The sequence below is a fragment of the Orcinus orca genome, chromosome 6 (genome assembly GCF_937001465.1).
Source record: "Orcinus orca chromosome 6, mOrcOrc1.1, whole genome shotgun sequence".
NCBI lineage: Eukaryota > Metazoa > Chordata > Mammalia > Artiodactyla > Delphinidae > Orcinus > Orcinus orca.
The window spans coordinates 51,645,689-51,664,489 of NC_064564.1; the positions used below are offsets into that span (position 1 = coordinate 51,645,689).

General features: G+C 37.6%; 1 protein-coding gene across 2 annotated transcripts in view; it reads left to right on the plus strand.

The window, feature by feature from the left end:
- MLLT3 (MLLT3 super elongation complex subunit) overlaps positions 1–18,801 on the plus strand; it is a 264,885-nt gene that overhangs the window by 148,473 nt on the left and 97,611 nt on the right. For both annotated transcript variants that reach the window (XM_004286220.4, XM_004286221.2), the window contains exon 4: positions 1,467–1,610. In XM_004286220.4, coding sequence (XP_004286268.1) covers positions 1,467–1,610 — 144 coding nt within the window. The remainder of the gene's footprint in view (positions 1–1,466; positions 1,611–18,801) is intronic.

Below are 18,801 nucleotides of genomic sequence, written 5' to 3' on the forward strand. Positions count from 1 at the left end.
ATGTTAAATACATAATATTGTTATTATTATCCTCAGTATTCATTTCCCCTTGGATGCCTGAGAATCTGTCTGTAGAGAGGTTTAGATGTTTAGCCAGCTAAAGTAATGTCTGGAGAGTAGAACTCGAGTATCATGGAATTATAATCACTGTGTTCTCTTGGATATGGTGCTGTTTTGTCCTCCAGGAAAATGCCGTATTTTCATTCATTTCACAGACTTTATTGCATTGCTACTATGCATGGGGCACTAAACTAGTTGTTGAGGGTACAGTGAGGACTCAACCATTATTCCTGCTTTCAAAGATCTTATGATTTAGCAGGGTAAAGGGAGATAATAAGACAGTTATTCTAAGATGTTTCAAGGATAAGAGAGAGAGGCACACAGAACAGAGGAGAGGCAGTTGGGAGTGCTTCCCCCAAATAAAACCTGAGTGGAGAGGGATGAGTAGAAGTCATCCAGGTAAAGCAGAAGGTGGAGGAGTGGAGGTCGGCAGTGGAGGTAGTAATGTAAAGCAAGGGTGAAACCCAGAGTTAATCTAGAATGAGTAAATTCTGGGAGCAACCAACCACAATGTGTGGCTGGATCACCAGATGGGTGGAAGGGGTGTGGTGAGACATGGAACCAAGAGCTAGATTGTGAAAATCCTATGTGGCATTTAGGTGAGCTCAGATTTTTATTCTAATGGCATTGGGAACTTGTGAAATTTTAATCAAGGAGTGAAAATGGCTAGGTTTTTGTTTCATATGGACAGTTTTGAGGCCTGAATGAAGAAGAAAAGTGATCATCTATCCTGAGGTAGGAAGAACTACTAGAGGAAGGAGTTTATAGTAGTTTGAGGAATCAGTAAGAGCATGGCAGTATGGGTTAGACGGCTTGTTCAAGAAGTATTGAAAAGAGAAAATGTCAGCTGTTGATGATGGGTGTAGGCCCGTAGAGTGGGAAGGGGAAGGAGTGGCTTCAGGGGTGTCTTAGATTTCCAGTTGGGTGGCGGTGGTGGTGGTGTCCTACCACTTGAGAGACTGCAAGAAAGATGATGAGTTTATTCTTTTTGGTTTTCCTCTAAGACAAGAAACTAATTTTTCAGATGTTTCCATTTTGCTTTGTAGATAGTTCCATGGTGACTTTTTCCCCAGTACTTCCCCTTCTTTGACACTGTAGCTGTTAGATGTCTGGGTCTCTTTTCTTTCTTTTTCTTTTTTTTGAATGAATTTTTCTTGGCGTATAGTTGCTTTACACTATTGTGTTAGTTTCTACTAACTAGAAAGGGAATCAGCTATACGTATACATATCTCCCCTCTTTTTTTTTGGATTTCCTTCCCATTTAGGTCACCACAGAGCGTCGAGTAGAGTTCCCCGGTGCTGTAGTCTGAGTCTTTTCTGATCCTTATCAGGAGTAAACCTTTGCTTTCCAAATTTCTATTTATGCCTAAGTCTCTGTTTTCCTTCTTATTTTTTTTAACCTCTAGGAAGAACCTAAGAAGGTTCGTTTTGATTATGACTTATTCCTGCATCTTGAAGGCCATCCACCAGTGAATCACCTCCGCTGTGAAAAGCTTACCTTCAACAACCCCACAGAGGAGTTCAGAAGAAAGTTGCTGAAGGCAGGAGGGGTACGTGACGCTTGGCTTGTGAAAAGCCTTCCCATAGAAAGCTAGTTGCTAGTGTGTCAAGAAGTACAGTAATGTTTTGAGGGAGGTAAAAGCAGTGAAGCACCTTAATGACCACGCTGTGGACTCATGGTTTGAGAAGAGGTAATTAAACAATATTTTAAGTAGGTATGAGTCTGAAATTACATTGTTGGTTAGAACAGCCTTATAGTCTATGCAGTTCAACTTTATTTCAACAACAATCTAAAACCAAACTATCCTCAGTTAAGAAAAGAACAATGCCTTAACTGTGTTATATCAGTGTACGGAAAAATTTTAAAGTTGAAAGTTACATCAAAAATTATATGAAAAAAAAAAGAAAAAAAAATTATATGAAAACGAGTTACTATCCAGATTTGCTTGGTCAAAATGAATAGAAAAGGTGTGTACCCATTCAGATTACTTGTTTGGGTCATTTAAAAACACATTTTTGTTTGTTTGAATTCTGTGTAGGTAATAGATGGATTTTTCTTTTTAAGATAATGATAATATAGTGCCCAGGTGAATTGGCTAGGATGGGGAAAGATTTTTAAGTGGAATTTCTCACAAGCATATGGAATGTTTGCTTGCAGTTTGTGCAGACAAACACTGTTGATGGGTCAGAATCTACTTTACATTGGATACTACCAGGATCATCAGCTTCTATTGAACACTTCAGATGAACTTCCTGTGTCATCTTATATGGGCAGTTCAGACCCCATAAAATGTTGTAGTGCGTTCTTTTTTTTTTAGTTATACATTTTTTTCCTTTTTTTTTTTTTTTTTTGCAGTGCATTCTTTACACCAGGATTTCCTTCACTTAGTTTTACTGGAAGGTTTTTGATAGTTTTTCATCCATGAGCTTATCATTATATGTAAGCATGTGTAGACCATAACTTCTCAAGATGCCTCATTTCACTGATGAACTCTACCTGAGGGCTTTGTAGGGAAGAATTGAATTTTATATAGCACAGAAGCCCTTTCCCTTTATGGGGGTATGAATAACCACTCTGAGAACCTCAGGAAAGCTGTGGACCCTCTCATAAGAAAACCACCCATATATATATAATTGTGTAAACATTTTGGGTTATATGTAACCCCTGGAGTCCATTTTTTTGGGATCTGTTTTGCCAAGCTCCCATCCTCTCAGCTGAACTATTGATACTAATATGCATTTGAAGTGTTACAGGTACTTTTACCACATTTCATTCCACATTATGCTGTATGTCGGTAGATGATGGGTTAAATAGGTATCGATGGGTCAGCTTTGGAAATGAATGACCATTTGTAGTATTTTATGGGCAAATGCATCTTCGTGGAGAACTGGGCTTTTGTAATGCAACTCATTTTAAAGGTAGGGATTTATTATATGTTTATTAAGGAGTTTTTTTAAACAAACCCTATTTGATTCTTTTGTAGTTATGTAGAGCACAGTGTGGGTGCTACTTATCTATGGCTATGCCCTTAAAAATGAGCCTGTCCATTTTAAATCCTAATCATACCCATTACGTTTCTTTTTATGAGGGTGGCATTTTACGCCTCTGATTATTCCTCTTGGGTATGAAGTTAGGTAGGTAATTGGAGCATGTGAATTATGGAGCTTGAGTACATCAGGCTTCTAATAAGGGTCGTCAGAAAAAGTAAATATGACACAAGAACTTTTTAAAACATCCACTTAGTCCCAGAGTACTCAAAAGTTGTTTGTGAGCCAGAGAAGAGGTTACAGGTCAGTGATAATGTGGCAGAGTTCAGCACTGCATCCTGATAAGGTCTCTAGTAGATTTCTGTCTTTTTCTCCACTCAGCCTTTATCTCAGAATTATCACCCTTGACTTCTAACTTTCCTTCTTGTGTTTCTTTAAGTGCTATTTGAAGCCTGCATGTTTTTTCCGTTAGATTTAGATTATGTCTTGACAACTCTAAAATAATAAGTTGAAATGTGAAATACTCGAGCACACCAGTTATTTGACATAAGTTCCTTAAGTGACTGATTCTAGTAAATTTTGTAGTAAAATTAAAAAATTCATTCGAAATACTAGTAATCCCATAGATTCTGTCCATTTCGCATGGGAGGATTAAAATAACCTTTTATGGAAATGGGAGAATCTGAACTAGTAAACATTTTTTGTCTTACCAAGATTTTTGGATATAGTACCTTATGTTTAACATTTTAACATTTATCATTGTTAATGCAATCTATCATGATGTTACTAACTTAACCATTTTGATTTTATTAGAAATCTTTTTTTTTTCGGCTTTTATGGAGGTACCATTGACATATAACTTAAGGTTACGACATGTTGATTTGATACACTTGTATGTTGCAAAATCATTATCACCATAGCGTTAGCTAACACCTGCATCACATCACGTAATTACCATTTCTCTTTTGTGATGAGAACATTTAAGACTTACTCTTTTAGCCAAACTTCAAGTATATAATTCACTATTATTAACTGTAATCACCATGCTGTACATCAGACCCCCAGAACCTATTCATCTTATAACTGGAAGTTTGTGCTCTTTGACCCACACCTCCCCTTCTCTCCCACCCCCCAGCCCTTGGTAACTACCAGTCTAGCCTCTGTTTTTATGAGTTTAACTTTTTCAGATTGCACATGTAAGTGACATCGTACAGTTTGTCTGACTCATTTCACTTAGCCTAATGTCCTTAAGGTTCATCCATGTTGTTGTAAATGGCAGGATGTCCTTCTCATGGCTGAATAATATTGCATCATACACACACACACACACACACACACACATCTCCACATCTTCTTTATCCATTCATCTGTTGATGGACACTTATGTTGTTTCCATGGCTTGGCTATTGTGAATAAAGCTGCAGTGAACATGAGAGTGCAGATGTATCTTCAGTATCCTGTTTTAATGTCCTTTGGATATATACCCAGAAGTGTGATTGCTGGATCATATGTAGCTCCATTTTTAATTTTTTGAGGAATATCCATATTGTTTTCCATAGTGGCTGCACTGTGGAGTTTACAATCCCTCCAGCAGTGCACAAGGGTTCCCTTTTCTCCATATTCTTGCCAATATTTACCATCTGTTGTCTTCTTGAGGATAGCCATTGTAACAGGTATGAGGTAATAGCTTATTTTGATTTGCATTTTTTGATGATTAGTGATGTCAAGTACCTTTTCATATACCTGTTGGCCCTCTGTATATCTTCTTTGGAAAACTATTCAGATTCTCTGCCCATTTTAAAATCATATTGTTTGGGGTTTTTTGGTATGAGTTCTTTATATATTTTGGATATTAATCTCTTACCACATATATGATTTGCAAATATATTCTCCCATTCTGTAGGTTGCCTTTTCATTTTGTCGATGGTTTCCTTTTCTGTGTAGAAGCTTTTCAGTTTGATGCAGTTTCACTTGTTTATTTTTGCTTTTGTCACTTTTGCTTCTGATGTCTATTAGAGATCTTCTGTTCATGACTATGTCTCTCCATATAAACTTTTGTTTTGACTGGGTTTTGGAGTGAAAGGGGGGTGCTTTTGCTCCTTATACTTAAACATTACATATGTGACATAGAGGTATATGTCCTATTTTTAAAGGAAAAATTTGATCCCTTCTTCATAAGTACTGTGTGAAATCATTATGTATAGCTTGAGGCATGAGTAGGGTAAACTTACCATTTTGGCTGTGGTTCCTTCTCTTTCACTTTTTTCTTTGAAACCAAAAGTACATAGCACTATTAAAAGTAGAACTTGGCTTTTCAAGAGATCAGAAAGGTTGTTTTTAGAGCTGGCAGCATCTTAGAAAAATGCTTTTCAGCTCTCAGAAAAAAATGATTCCAAAGAATGTTTTGCCAGAAGAATCTTGAAAAATTGCAGATTTTTTTCCTATTTCCTAGCCTATAAGTCTATAGCTATATGACAGCTTTTTTTTGGTCAATAACATTCTCTTCTTTTCACTCTTTTTTTTTTTTTTTTTTTTTAACGTTGTAACTCTATTCTAAATACTATCAGAGAAATCTTGGTGTGCTTCCGCCTTGGAAGAAATGTACCCTGTGTTCTTCTCTTGAATAGCTCCCTGAAATTAAGGTTATCTTTGCTTTCAAAGAAAAGAGTAAAACTTTCGTGGGGAGGGCATTTTTGGATTTAAGCATTATTTTCTGAGAATATTGAAATACGGAATGAGTTCGTTTACAAGACCCTGAAGGTAGTTCTCTCTAAATGAGGGATGTCATTGGAACTTGCTAGGGAAACTGTAGATTTGGTTTACAAGTTAGCTCCTCTCAGGCCTACGTAAGAAAAAGAAGATAGGGGTCAGAAAATGGGAAATAATAACCTGAGTACTGGGAGGAGATGCCTTCGTTTTTTGTTTTTTTTTGTGTGGTACGCGGGCCTCTCAACTGGAGAGTTGTGGCCTCTCCCGTCGCGGAGCACAGGCTCCGGACGCGCAGGCTCAGCGGCCATGGCTCACGGGCCCAGCCGCTCTGCGGCACGTGGGATCTTCCTGGACCGGGGCACGAACCCGTGTCCCCTGCATCGGCAGGCAGACTCTCAACCACTGCGCCACCAGGGAAGCCCGGTGCCTTTGTTTTGAGGTCTTATTTTCTTCTTTGGTTGGTAGGAGAGGTGGAGGACAGTGAGTAAACTTCTGAGGGCAAAACTTGATGTCATCTATTTATACTGGAGTTTTAAGCAAAAGGACCAAATGTATCCCATTGAGAAGCACCTCTCACTTTCACTGCGGTATTTCTATTTTTTTTTTAAATGAACTGTTGAATCCCTGTAGAAGGATTTTCAAATATGCTCTTTATGATGTCAGGATTTTTTTAAAGGGTTATGATCACAATAGATGATTTTCTGTTTACTTGATCACCTTCTTAATAGCTGGAATTCAGTCATACTGACAAAATGCAGACGGATTTGACATCCATTACTTTTGATTGAAAGAGGATGAGTTTTTCTTTTGGGTGTTGGCAAAGCAACGATACAGTGTTTGTCATATAACTGAAACTTGTCATTTTACTAACTCGTCTCTCCGGATTTTCTTTTGGGAGGGAGTATGATACAATTAGAAATATTTTGAAATCAGGCAGATTTAAATTAAAACCTCATCTCTGTCATCTTCTAGGTGAATTACCCTGGGAAAATGTTTACATTCTTTTGAATCTCAGTGTATCATCTGTGAAATGGACAAGACATTGTTTTCTTCATTGGGAATGTGTAGCCATGGTGTGTGGCTCATAGTAGATACCCTGTCCCTTGATTCCTTTTCCTTTGATTGCTGGTTTAGAAAATCAGAGTTCTATCCATTTTTATATCAAGCACTTAAAAGTACAGTGGAAAAGGTTTGTTATGTAGTGTAAGCTACTCTGGTTTATTCACAGGAGTAGGTGTTTAGCACCGGTTAGTGTGACCAGCACATTGATGGACACATGTTGGGTTTAAAGGGAATTGTCCCATTGTATCTTTTTTTTTTTAATTTAATTTAATTTATTTTTTTATACAGCAGGTTTTATTAGTTATCTGTTTTATACATATTAGTGTATATAGCCCATTGTATCTTTCTTCAAGGAATTTACATTCGGGCTGTTAGTATTTTGCTTGTATAAACTGAAACACAGGTCTGTTTGGAATATCATTTTTTTAAGATGTCCGTTTTCATCAGAAAAATTAGGTGTTCTTACCATTGTTCTTACTTCTAAATTTCTAGCAGATTAAAAGCTTCTCAAAGCCCTAAGAAGATTTCCTAAGTAGTATGTTCAGCAAGTATATATGTGCATCCTTGTGCTTCTATGAAGAAAGCACAAAAGGGGCAATCATCTTTGGAGAATTGAGTTTGTTTTACAGCTGCTCCCTTTTTTTGGCCTGGAAATCAAGTGGTCTGCTTTGGTTCTGTTGTTCTTTATAGGATGGTGGTAGGGTGTTGGTGGGCTTTTTTTTTCTTTCTTTTTCTTTTTTCTTTCCTCAATTAGACAGGGCAAAGTCTAAACGTGTTGTTCAGTCTATTTCTGAATCACTGGCCAGCAGTTAATTTTGAGGACTGAAAATTAAAACTAACCACAGCAGTTGTTAGAACTAGGGTTTCTATAGGCAGAAATCCAATTCTGTTCAGACACCACCTGTTTCAATAGGACATTTCAGACGCCCATTTGGCAAGATTTGCTGGAGAAGACATGGGGAACATGCTTTCAGTCTGTGTTAAGTCTGCAGCATAATGCAGTCCTGTTTCTCAAAGTGACAGTTGCATTTATATCTGATATGTTTTTGCAAGGAATAAATTGGAATCTTTCTGAAGCACTACTTATTGTGAAGTAGAAATCAGATCCACCGTGGACCCCCCAACAAAGGGTTTTGGTTACTAAAGGGCCAAAGGGATCTTATGATAAGGAGCTTTCACTAATGCAGCCATGTCAAGCCATCTGAACGTAGCATTTTATCGCAGGGTTCTGGAATGAATCTTGTGTAGGATGGTTTAGTATTTCCTTTTGTAGGGGAGTTCAGAACACTTTGAATTTCTAAACAGTATAGATCGCATTCTCTTCCTCTCAAATTTTAATTTTTTTGAATAGGTAAATACACATCCAATACAAGATGACATATAGTGAGCCTTTCTTCAGGCCACCAATGATGCTATAGGGAATAACCTTTTATATAGTTATTTGTGCACATGGATGAGTGTATCTGTAGGATAAATTCCTGGGAGTAAAATCGTGGCTCCAAGGCAAAGTGGAATTTAAATTTTGATAGACATTTACAGATTGCCTGCCAAGGATGTTATGCTACTCTATGCTTGCATCAACAATGTGTAAGAGTGCCTATTTCTCCACCACAGTGATTCATTAAACATCTTTCCGCCAATCTGATGAGTGAAAAAATATCTCATTTTTAATTCACATTTCTCTTATGAGTGATGATGAGCATCTTTTCATATGTTTAAAGCCATTTTCATTTCCTTTCAAATACCGCATTTCAATGTATTTTAAATTGGAAATATTCTGAATGTTTCGGTTTAACTTAAATTTATGAATACTCATCCCACATACTTACATTTGGAAAGGTTACAAAAAGATACGGAAGCCTCTTTAACCAAGGTCTGTATTTTCAGGCATTCTTCAGCGTGTAACAAATTACATTCTTAGGAACTGATTTATCAAGACTTTGGCTTCTAAAAATATGTGGCTTTTGTGGCAAACTCATCTTTACAGTGCCCAGAGATGGATAGCTGGCTGCTTATTTTAAAAATAACTCAAAGAAAATAATACATAGAAAATTATTTTAGTGGCTGTTACTGGACAGCTTCACTGGATTTTTGGATATTTGTTTGGGGACAAGTGTGCCTTTCTGTTATTTTTCGACATATATCATCCTGTAAATGTCTGCCTCAAAAGATAAAAGGATGCTGCTGTTTTCACCAGCACTGATAAAAGGTGATTTATTTAAATAAATGTAAGATCAAGCAGGCAGCCTCATCTCTTCAGTTGTTTCTCAGAGTTGAGGTCAATTTTATGTCATATTTGGTATTTTCTTCTTTCTGTTTCTTTGGCTTCTGCCCCCCTGCCTCCCACCAAAAGTCTGTAAAATTAAATCATGAAAGTAGAACATACATATAAATGAAAACTAGAATGTCCAAGTTATGAGATCAATTATAAAGTATGATCATGATAGTATAAGTTATGTCACTCAGCATACTTAGTGGTTAATTTATGGTTTAACGTCTTCTGAAAGTCGCATAATTTGTTTGAAGGACAGTTAAAGACCTTTGAAAATATGCACCAAAAAGCATCTCTGGTATAAATCTTCCTGCCTTCATTTGTTCCTTTCTTCCCGATTACCTGTTTACCTTTTCAGTAAGGAGGGGAAAAATAGGAGCACACTTTTCACTCAGTCCAAAGCTCAGATATTTTTTACTGCATAAGCTGAGCAAAGGCTAAATGAAAAAGAAATGAAACAGGTAGATTATTCCTAGAGTGTGGAAGAGGAAAAGCTCTGTCAAGTGTTTAAGCTGTCAGTGTTGGATGGTGTGCCATGCTGCTTTCTGTCGACCTCTCAGGAGTAGCAGTTTAGCTGCCCATGCGTAGGAACCTTAGTTTAGTCTTGAAAGGAAATGCTGTAACATCTGAAAGAAAACCATCACATAACCCCACCCCTAGCTCCTGTTTCTAATGCACAAAAAAGCCAAGAAAATAAGAAATGGACAGAAAGGGGGAAAAAATTGGAGAATTTCAAGTTAAAAAATGAACAATTCTTTCTCTTTCTAAATACAAAAATACTGTAACTGAAAACTGTTGGTTCACTTTCTCTCTCCCTTCTTGGCTCAGGTAGTTCTTTATGCCCTTGTTTCAAAGCTGCATTGAAAGTTTATCTAATGTATCCTAGTCTGTTCCCAGACTTCTAAAATGGTAAAGGAGTTGCTGTGTTGTTTGTCCCCACTGGATATTTTTTGGGTTCATATTCTATAATATTAAAGAAAAACAATTTGGGGCTAGGGAGTAGAAAAGGGGAAGGGAAACTACGATTAACACTTTATTTTCTAAATTTTTTTTGTTCTGTAAGTTATAAGAAAACTTGACAGTGATCAGGATCTGTAGGTAGCAGTTTAGAAAATAAGTGTCTGAAACTCTTAAAATAGATACTTGTTTCATTTTAGAGGACAAATGGTAGGTGGTTTAATATAATACCCTTTATTCTACAAGGGAGACGGCCATGGTGTGATATAAAGAATGTTTGATTTGAAATCTGAAGGCACAAATTCAGTTCTTGGATCTGCTGCTAATTTACCTAGGGCTTTAGGTTGGTATAAATCTGAATTATCCCCTTCCTTCCACCTTAGATATTAAATAATATGTGGTACATAGTTAAGCAGTCAGCAAATAATTGCTTTATTCACTGACACGACCTCTTTTTTTCTATAGGTTTTTATTATGCTTTGTTTGTTACCTAGAAAGGTGAAAGTGAAAGATTGCCATTTCAAGACTTTGACATAATAATGGTGTTCTGCTAGAAACAACATGTTTTTGCCTCAAGAAGGAATGTTTTTTTTTAACAGATTTTAAAATAAATATGTGCTAACTTTAGAACAATGTGGACTTTCTAGAAAAGCAAAAAGAAGAAACTGTTTATAATCCCTCTAGTGATTGTAACTACTATATTTTATATTGTATTTTTCATGTAGATAAGATCCCACAAAATGTTTGTATTTTACACTTAATATGTTAAACATGAATTGCATAAGTTTTAAACTACATGACTTACTTTATTTTTGTTCTTTAAAAACATGTCCTCACACTTCAAAGGACTGATGTAAAAATTGTGGTGGTTTGTTGAGAAGTTACCAGTGATGTGTTCTATGTTTTTTGTTTGTTTGTTATTCTTTTCTCCTTAGGCTCTCAGCTTCTCACAAAGTTACTGGCTTAAGGCGTAAATGCTATAAATGGGATTAGGAACAAAAGAAATGTTTTTCACAAATTTGAGGTTGTTTCTTTTTTTTTTTTTAATATTTATTTATTTATTTTATTTTGGGCTGTGTTGGGTCTTAGTTGCAGTGTGCGGGCTTCTCTCTAGTTGTGGCGTGCGGGCTCAGTAGTTGCAGCGCGTGGGCTTAGCTGCCCCACAGCGTGTGTGGGATCTTAGTTCCCCAACCAGGGATTGAACCCATGTCCCCTTAACCACTGGACCACCAGGGAAGTCCCTGAGGTTGTTTCTTAACGGTTCTGACAATACAGAAGTATGATGGTCTAGTGTTTTTTTTGCTTTTTTTTACAATGGGACGGGCCATATTAGATCTGTTATCTGGAAAAATTTATATTTTAATATAGATTATCATAGGTGTAGGTTTGGTAACTTGTCTTTCTAAATGTCATTTTTGCCTTTCTTTACCCTTGTAGGGTAGATTGGGGACCTGTGAGTAATACGAAATGGTTAAATATAAAAAGTCTTCGTTAATGGAAACATTGAGTAAAACAAGGCTGCCTCATCCATAAAACAAACTGGTTCATTCAACTACAGTTTGAGTGAAAATAGAATATAATAAAAATCTGGTTAACCTTGCAAATTTGAGTGTTAACATGAACTCTTGGTGACTCAAGAGATGGATTTGAGTGGGTTATAGAGACAGAAGTCTGCCCATACGGTGTCCATGGTGTTTGGGCAAACTAGAAATAAGTGCCTCCACCTCTGTGTGCCCCTTGAAACCCTAGCCTGGGGAACATGGCATGGCTAGTGTGAGCATAGCTGGATCTCATCTAGTTCTTATCCCCTTGGCCAAGCATCCTTGTGCAGTGCACCATCTGGACAATCATTTACAGTTGTGGCACTATTTATCGGTCCAGACAAAAAAGTGATTTTGATGTTAAAACTATCTTGCCTAAGATATTCTGGACAGGAATGATTTATTATTTCTAGGGAAATAATAAATAAAACTTTCTTGAAAATTTGATCTCCAGTTTTGAGTAGCCATGTCCTTTCAAGGTCTAGCCTGGCCTCTTGTTCTGTTTTAAACACAGGGAACAAGAGGACTTTGGGATCAGACCACTGTGCTAAACCAGGGGTTTCAAATGTCAGTGACTAAGAGACCAGGCTAACCCTTTGAAAAGACATGGCTACAAAAACTGGAAGACCAGCTGAATAATGTGGCCCTTGCTATTGTGAATTTCACACAATGGGTGGTGATTTATTATTTTTTTAGAGTAATGATGAAGTAAAGTAGACTTTTCCTTTTTGATAATTTTGAGCTCTGAGTGCTTTGGTAAAGAGAGCATCAATGTGCTCCAGATTAGGGTTCCTCTACATCTTAACAGTGACTGTTAATAAGAACGCCTTCCACTTTGTTCCAGTTTTAAGATGCACTTTTTACCTGATTTGACTCTTGACATAGGGCCCTGGGCTAGGGCTGGAGCTAGTTCTTGAGTCTTCTTTCCCTTATGTCCCTTCTGTATTTTTTTTCTTCCTCGATTTCTGTTCCTCCTCTTGATAAAGAAGGGCTTCGTTTCTTATGTCCATCATAACCTCTGCCAGGGTCGTTTCCTGGGCTTCTCTTCTCTGTGTATACTGTCCCCTGGGATGATCTTATCTGAATCCTGTTCTTGCATCTTTTCTATTCTTCTCCTGAAGGGATTTTTGTGGTTTATATACATACTCCCAATTTTGGCTTCAGTTCTTTTCTCTTTTTTAATTGAAAAAACATGTTACAGTTAAATCTCTATTCTGATTTACCTTTCTTAAATGAAAATGCATTGAGGTTAAAGATGTATGTGTCTCTGGGAATTCCTTGGCGGTCCAGTGGTTAGGACTCCATGCTTGCACTGCAGGGGCCATGATCCCTGGTTGGGGAACTAAGATCCAGCAAGCAGCGCGGCGCGGTCAAAAAAAAAAAAAAAAGTGCCTCTGAATTACAGAGCAACACAGGAGGTGAATGTCTCACAGGCACAAAGATAAATGCCGCCCTTGATTAATCAGCCCTGAAGGCAATAATAAAACTATATGGATTGTTGTGATAGGTGGTAGCTTTCTCACTGATTTTCTTTTTTTCCACATCTTTATTGGAGTATAAATGCTTTACAATGTTGTGTTAGTTTCTGCTGTACAACAAAGTGAATCAGCTGTATGTATACATATATCCCCATATCCCCTCCGTCTTGAGCCTCCCTCCCACCCTCCCTATCCCACCCCTCTAGGTGGTCAGAAAGCGTCGAGTTGATCTCCTTGTGCTATGCAGCTGCTTCCCACTAGCCATCGATTTTACATTTGGTAGTGTATATATGTCAGTGATACTCTCTCACTTCATCCCAGCTTCCCCTTCCCCCCGGTGCCCTCAAGTCCGTTCTCTACGTCTGCGTCTTTATTCCTGCCCTTCCACTAGGTTCATCAGTACCACTTTTTAAAATTCCGTATATATGCATTAGCATACGGTATGTGTTTTTCTCTTTCTGACTTACTTCACTCTGTATGACAGATTGTAGGTCCATCCACCTCACTACAAATAACTCAGTTTCATTCCTTTTTATAGCTGAGTAATATTCCATTGTATATATGTGCCACATCTTCTTTATCCAGTCATCTGTTGATGGACATTTAGGTTGCTTCCATGTCCTGGCTATTGTAAATGGTGCTGCAGTGAACATTGTGGTACATGACTCTTTTTGAATTATGGTTTTCTCAGGGTATATGCCCAGTAGTGGGATTGCTGCATCATACGGTAGTTCTATTTGTAGTTTTTTAAGGAACCTCCATACTGTTCTCCACAGTGGCTGTATCAATTTACATTCCCACCAGCAGTGCAGGAGGGTTCCCTTTTCTCCACACCCTCTCCAGCATTTATTGTTTGTAGGTTTTTTTTTTTTTTTTTTTTTTTTTTTTTTGCGGTATGCGGGCCTCTCACTGTTGTGGCCTCTCCCGTTTTGGAGCACAGGCTCCGGACGCGCAGGCTCAGCGGCCATGGCTCACGGGCCCAGCCTATCCGCGGCATGTGGGATCCTCCCGGACTGGGACACGAACCCGTATCCCCTGCATCGGCAGGCGAACTTTCAACCATTGTGCCACCAGGGAAGCCCCTGTTTGTAGATTTTTTGATGATGGCCATTCTGACTGGTGTGAGGTGATTCCTCATTGTGGTTTTGATTTGCATTTCTCTAATGATTAGTGATGTTGAGCATCTTTTCATGTATTTGTTGGCCATCTGTATGTCTTCTTTGGAGAAATGTCTGTTTAGGTCTTCCGCCCATGTTTGGAACTGCTTGCTTTTCTGAACACCTTATTCTGATTTATTTTGGTGAAGAGAAAACATAGCACAGCAGTTGAGAGGGCAGACTTTGTTAGGAAAGAGACTTTTTTTTCCAGATGCTGGCACTGGCACTTTGTAACTGTGTAACTTTGGGCAAATTACTAATCTCTATCCTCCTGATTTCCTTATTTGTAAATGAGGAAAACATGCCTATACATACAGTTTTATAGTTGAAGAGATTCCTTGATATAATAGGTCAAGCTCCCTGTTTTACAGATGAGTAAACTAAGGAATCAAGTACTGAAATGATTGGCCAAACAAGGGATAGCAGAGTCAGGGTTTTTTTGTCGTGCACTGTTCTTCTATAGTCTTTCTATACAACATAGAGTAATGCTAGTTTTCTTTTGAAAATGGAACTAAGAGACAAGGAATTAAAAATAATCAAACCTCCAGGGTGACTTCTCTTAGTTGCCTTCGGGCCACTAGGACAATCTTGCATGAGTCCCCTTCCTGAAGACGAGCTAGATAAGTTGCCAGAGTAGAGCTGTGTGTTTGCTGCTTGTAGCCAACTTTATCCTTTTGTTTCTTGCTTCGTAGACTGAAGTTCTCTGTATTTTTCCTGTTTCTGAAAATCTAGTTTGTGTGAAGAAAATGATAATTAGGAATTTGCTCCTTTTACCACCCAAACTTTCTTAAGCCAGCATCAATGTATCTGTGGGGATTGGTTACATTTTCATTTTCCATAAATTAGAGACAAGCATGATTTTTGGAGTCTTTTTTTTTTTTCAGCTGAATAGCAAGGGTATGCATGACTTTAGAAGTGGTTTTTTTTGGCATTAACCAGCATGTGAAAACGGCTATAATAAAGTCAACAAATAACTTTGTAATCTCCCAGGTTTTTGAAAGTAGAGATGCAAATAAGTCATGGGGTAGGAGTGATTCTTTGAGTGCTTAGATATTAAAAGATTTTCTCCTCAGGGTTGGAAAGTTGGCTGGTAATACACTTTATTAGAATCAGCTTACTGAGGCTGGCTTGCCACTTCTTTGGGGAAGCTGCTCTTGACTTCTTGAGATTCTCTCTCTCTCTCTCTCTCTCTCTCTCTCTCTCTCTCTGTCTCTCTCACACACACACACACACACACACAATCAGGGTGCATAGGATACATGACCTGAGATGGTTCAGAGTATTTGAATCTAGGACAGGTAGGACAGGCTTAGGAAATCCAAGATGCCTTTCAAGTCCTAGAAGACTTCTGGCAGAAGATTTTTATCCGTTTGTTTCTTGCTTTATAGATTGAAATTCCCTGAACAAAACTGATTTCCCTTTCTTCTGAAAATCGAGTTTGAGAGAACCTTCTTAAGTCTTGCTAAGTCTTGTCCTGTCCTTAGTCTTCAGGTACCAACCTGTATATGTGTGTGTGTGTGTTTTTTTTAAGCTTAGCACTTGCCTTATCCTGAGAAAGTATAAGTACTTTTAAAAATATTAATGGGCCACACTTAATGCAAGATGCTGGGTATACAGTGAATGAACACTGGATTTTTTTTCTTTCTTTCTTTCTACCAAAATCCACTCTTGGTCAGTTTTCAGGGGATAATACAGTCTCATCTTCTCAGAGGACTAAAATAACCCAGCTCAGTTTCTTAAAAAAAAAGAAAGAAAGAAAAAAAAAAACAAAGAGAAATTTCTAGCTGTTAGTCCAGGCTGCCCTGCTGTGCTTTTAGGAGAAAAAGCTGCAGTACTTTGAGACATTCACTTCTTTTACTGGGGTGCCAGAAACTTTTTTTACTGGACCCCATCCCCATCTTACTCCAAGCAAGCTCTGTGGGCTTCTGAAGACCAAGAATGGCAAAAACAACGTTTTCTCATTTGGCCTTTTGTGTACATCTGTTAGATGGTCAAAGTAAATGTATATAAAATTGTTTTGTTTCTACAACAGATTCTACCAGGTGAGCAGATTTTCCCAAATAAGCCATAGATAAGTTGTTTCCAAATACATCTTTGAATTTATATTGCAAATTTATATAGTCTTTTTCTTCAACAGAAACAATTGGTTTTAATTGAGAGGAGATGAACTAGGACTTCAGATCACGTGTGTTTTTTGTCTGTTTTCTTTGTTTTTGTGTGTGGTATAAAAATGCAACTTCATTTGGCATTTTTGAAAGCAAACTGCTGCCTCTTCTGATATTAGGAAAGCCTTGATTTAGTTGAGAAATCTAACTTGTTATTAGAAAGCCTTAGTTCTTTTTGGAATGGTATTTAGATTCCACTTAGAAGAATATGGTGCAATTTAGCTCTTCTTAGCATGATATGGGTCCTTGGAGAGAGAACCAAGTGGAGCAAATTGAACAGACTGAGGTTGCTTCTTGGACCCTCGGATTCTGATGTCCTTCCCAGGGTCCCTTAGTCTACTGGGCACAGATTGAGACCTGGGGCTCTTCTGAATACTTGTATGTACTTTACAATTTTTTTGTTATTTTGATATAATCTCAAACTTATAGAAAAGTTACTAGTACACAGAGATTTTCTTTCCTGAACCATTTGAGAGTAAGTTGCTAACATGATATGTTCCATCATCCCTGAATACTTTAGTGTTTCTTTTCTGCAAACAAAGACATTCTCTTACTTAAGTGTGGTAATACTATCAGGAATTAGCATTGATGCATTACCAGCCTCTACTCCTCAGATCCCATTCAAGTTCTGCAGATTGTTCCACTAGTGTCCTTTATTTTTGTACCAAAAGGGTCCTGTCTAAAATCATCTGTAGCATTTGGTTTTCATGTCTCTTAGGTCTCTTTCAACTGAGAATAGTTCCTTGGTCTTGTCTTGACTTTCATGAACTTGAAAATTTTCAGGCCGATTATTTAGTAGATGGCCCTCGATTTGGGTTTGTACGACGTTTCCTCACGACCAGATTCAGGTTATGCATCTCTGGCAGGAATATTCCAGAAATGATACTGGGCTCTTCTCATTGCAGCCAGTCACACAATCATGATTTCCATTGTACCCTTCCATTACTACTGCGATATTACTCTGATCACTTGATTCAGATGATGTCTGCCAGGCTTCTCCACTGTAAATTACTTTTTTTTTTCTCTTTGTAATTAATAAGTATTTTATTGGGAGATAGAGAAAATGTAAATATCCCATTCTTCCTCAAATTTAAGTTTATTCTTTATATATCATCATGGACACATGCATATATATGTGTTTTTTAGTGAGTTATAATCTGTTACATTTGTTTCCATGCTTAAATTGTCCTGATTTGGTCAGTGGAAGCCCCTTTAATCTGGTTTCTGTGTCTTTTTAACATGCTGTGATCAGTCTTTACATACTTCCTGACTTTTTGCTACCAGATGTTCCAGGCTCATTTTGTACTTTCCTTGTCCCAGCCCTGGATTTAGCCATTTCTTGAAGGAGCAAGTTCTTTTTTAGTGGCTCCGAGCCACCGCACTGATGCCCCTCCTCACATCACTGCCCTCTCCTCCCCTGCTGTTGCCTACTTTGCTTGGTCACCAATAGCTCTTGGACTGAATTATTCTGAAAGAGGAAGGGCACATTTTGTTTAGATTTAATCATTTATGTTAGCTCTGTGTGGATAGGGACTATAACATATTTGATCTCTCATCCCCCAAATGCCTGTTACATAGTAAATGCTCAATAAGTGTATAAGTTCATTCAAAGACAAATACTTAACTCTGCATCTATTAGGAGTTGGTCATTATTCCAGGTGCTGGGGGTGGAGGAACACACATGAACTAAATTTGAAAAACAAAACGCATACATGTGTGGGAGCCCTGTGAAGGGAAATTGTTCTTTGTGAAGGATGGAAATAATTTTGTGAGGCAGCCGTTTCCCCGATTGTGTTCATCTATATTAATATGTATTCAATGGAAAAAAAGGATTTGACTTTGCACTTTTTAAACTGTAGTTCTTATTAAAATGCATAGACTAAATGTGTCACAGATTTTTTTTAGCCTTGGTAATTTCTTTTCTTGTATTACCGTAGCTCTGCTTTTCCCCACCCTGAAGAGAGCTGGTCCCTTGCATATAGCTAACTCAGCTTTTAAATGCAAAATAGAGATCCTAGTAATGTATTGATAGAAATGTTATATTAGTTAGCTCTACCCTGTAGGTTGTTAGTTTTTTTTTAACCTTTAGGCAGAGATACTTCCAGTGAGGAAAGTGATTTTTCTCATTATGTTTTTGGTAATAAGTAATAGAATGTAGAAACAATAAGAATAGATCATGAGCTCCTTTCTATTAATAGAGTTAATCATCTGTGTTATTTTGTTTAACTCCTATGGGTAGGACCATAATACATAGCATATAATCAAACTCTTTCTCTTTTTGAATTATAAAATTATTCAAGCATTTATTCACTCAAAAGATATTTGATTGCCTATTCTTTGCCAAGTGCCAACCTCACAGGACTCTTAAAGGATTCAGTGAGACAATGTGTATACTTTGGTCAAAGCAGCTAA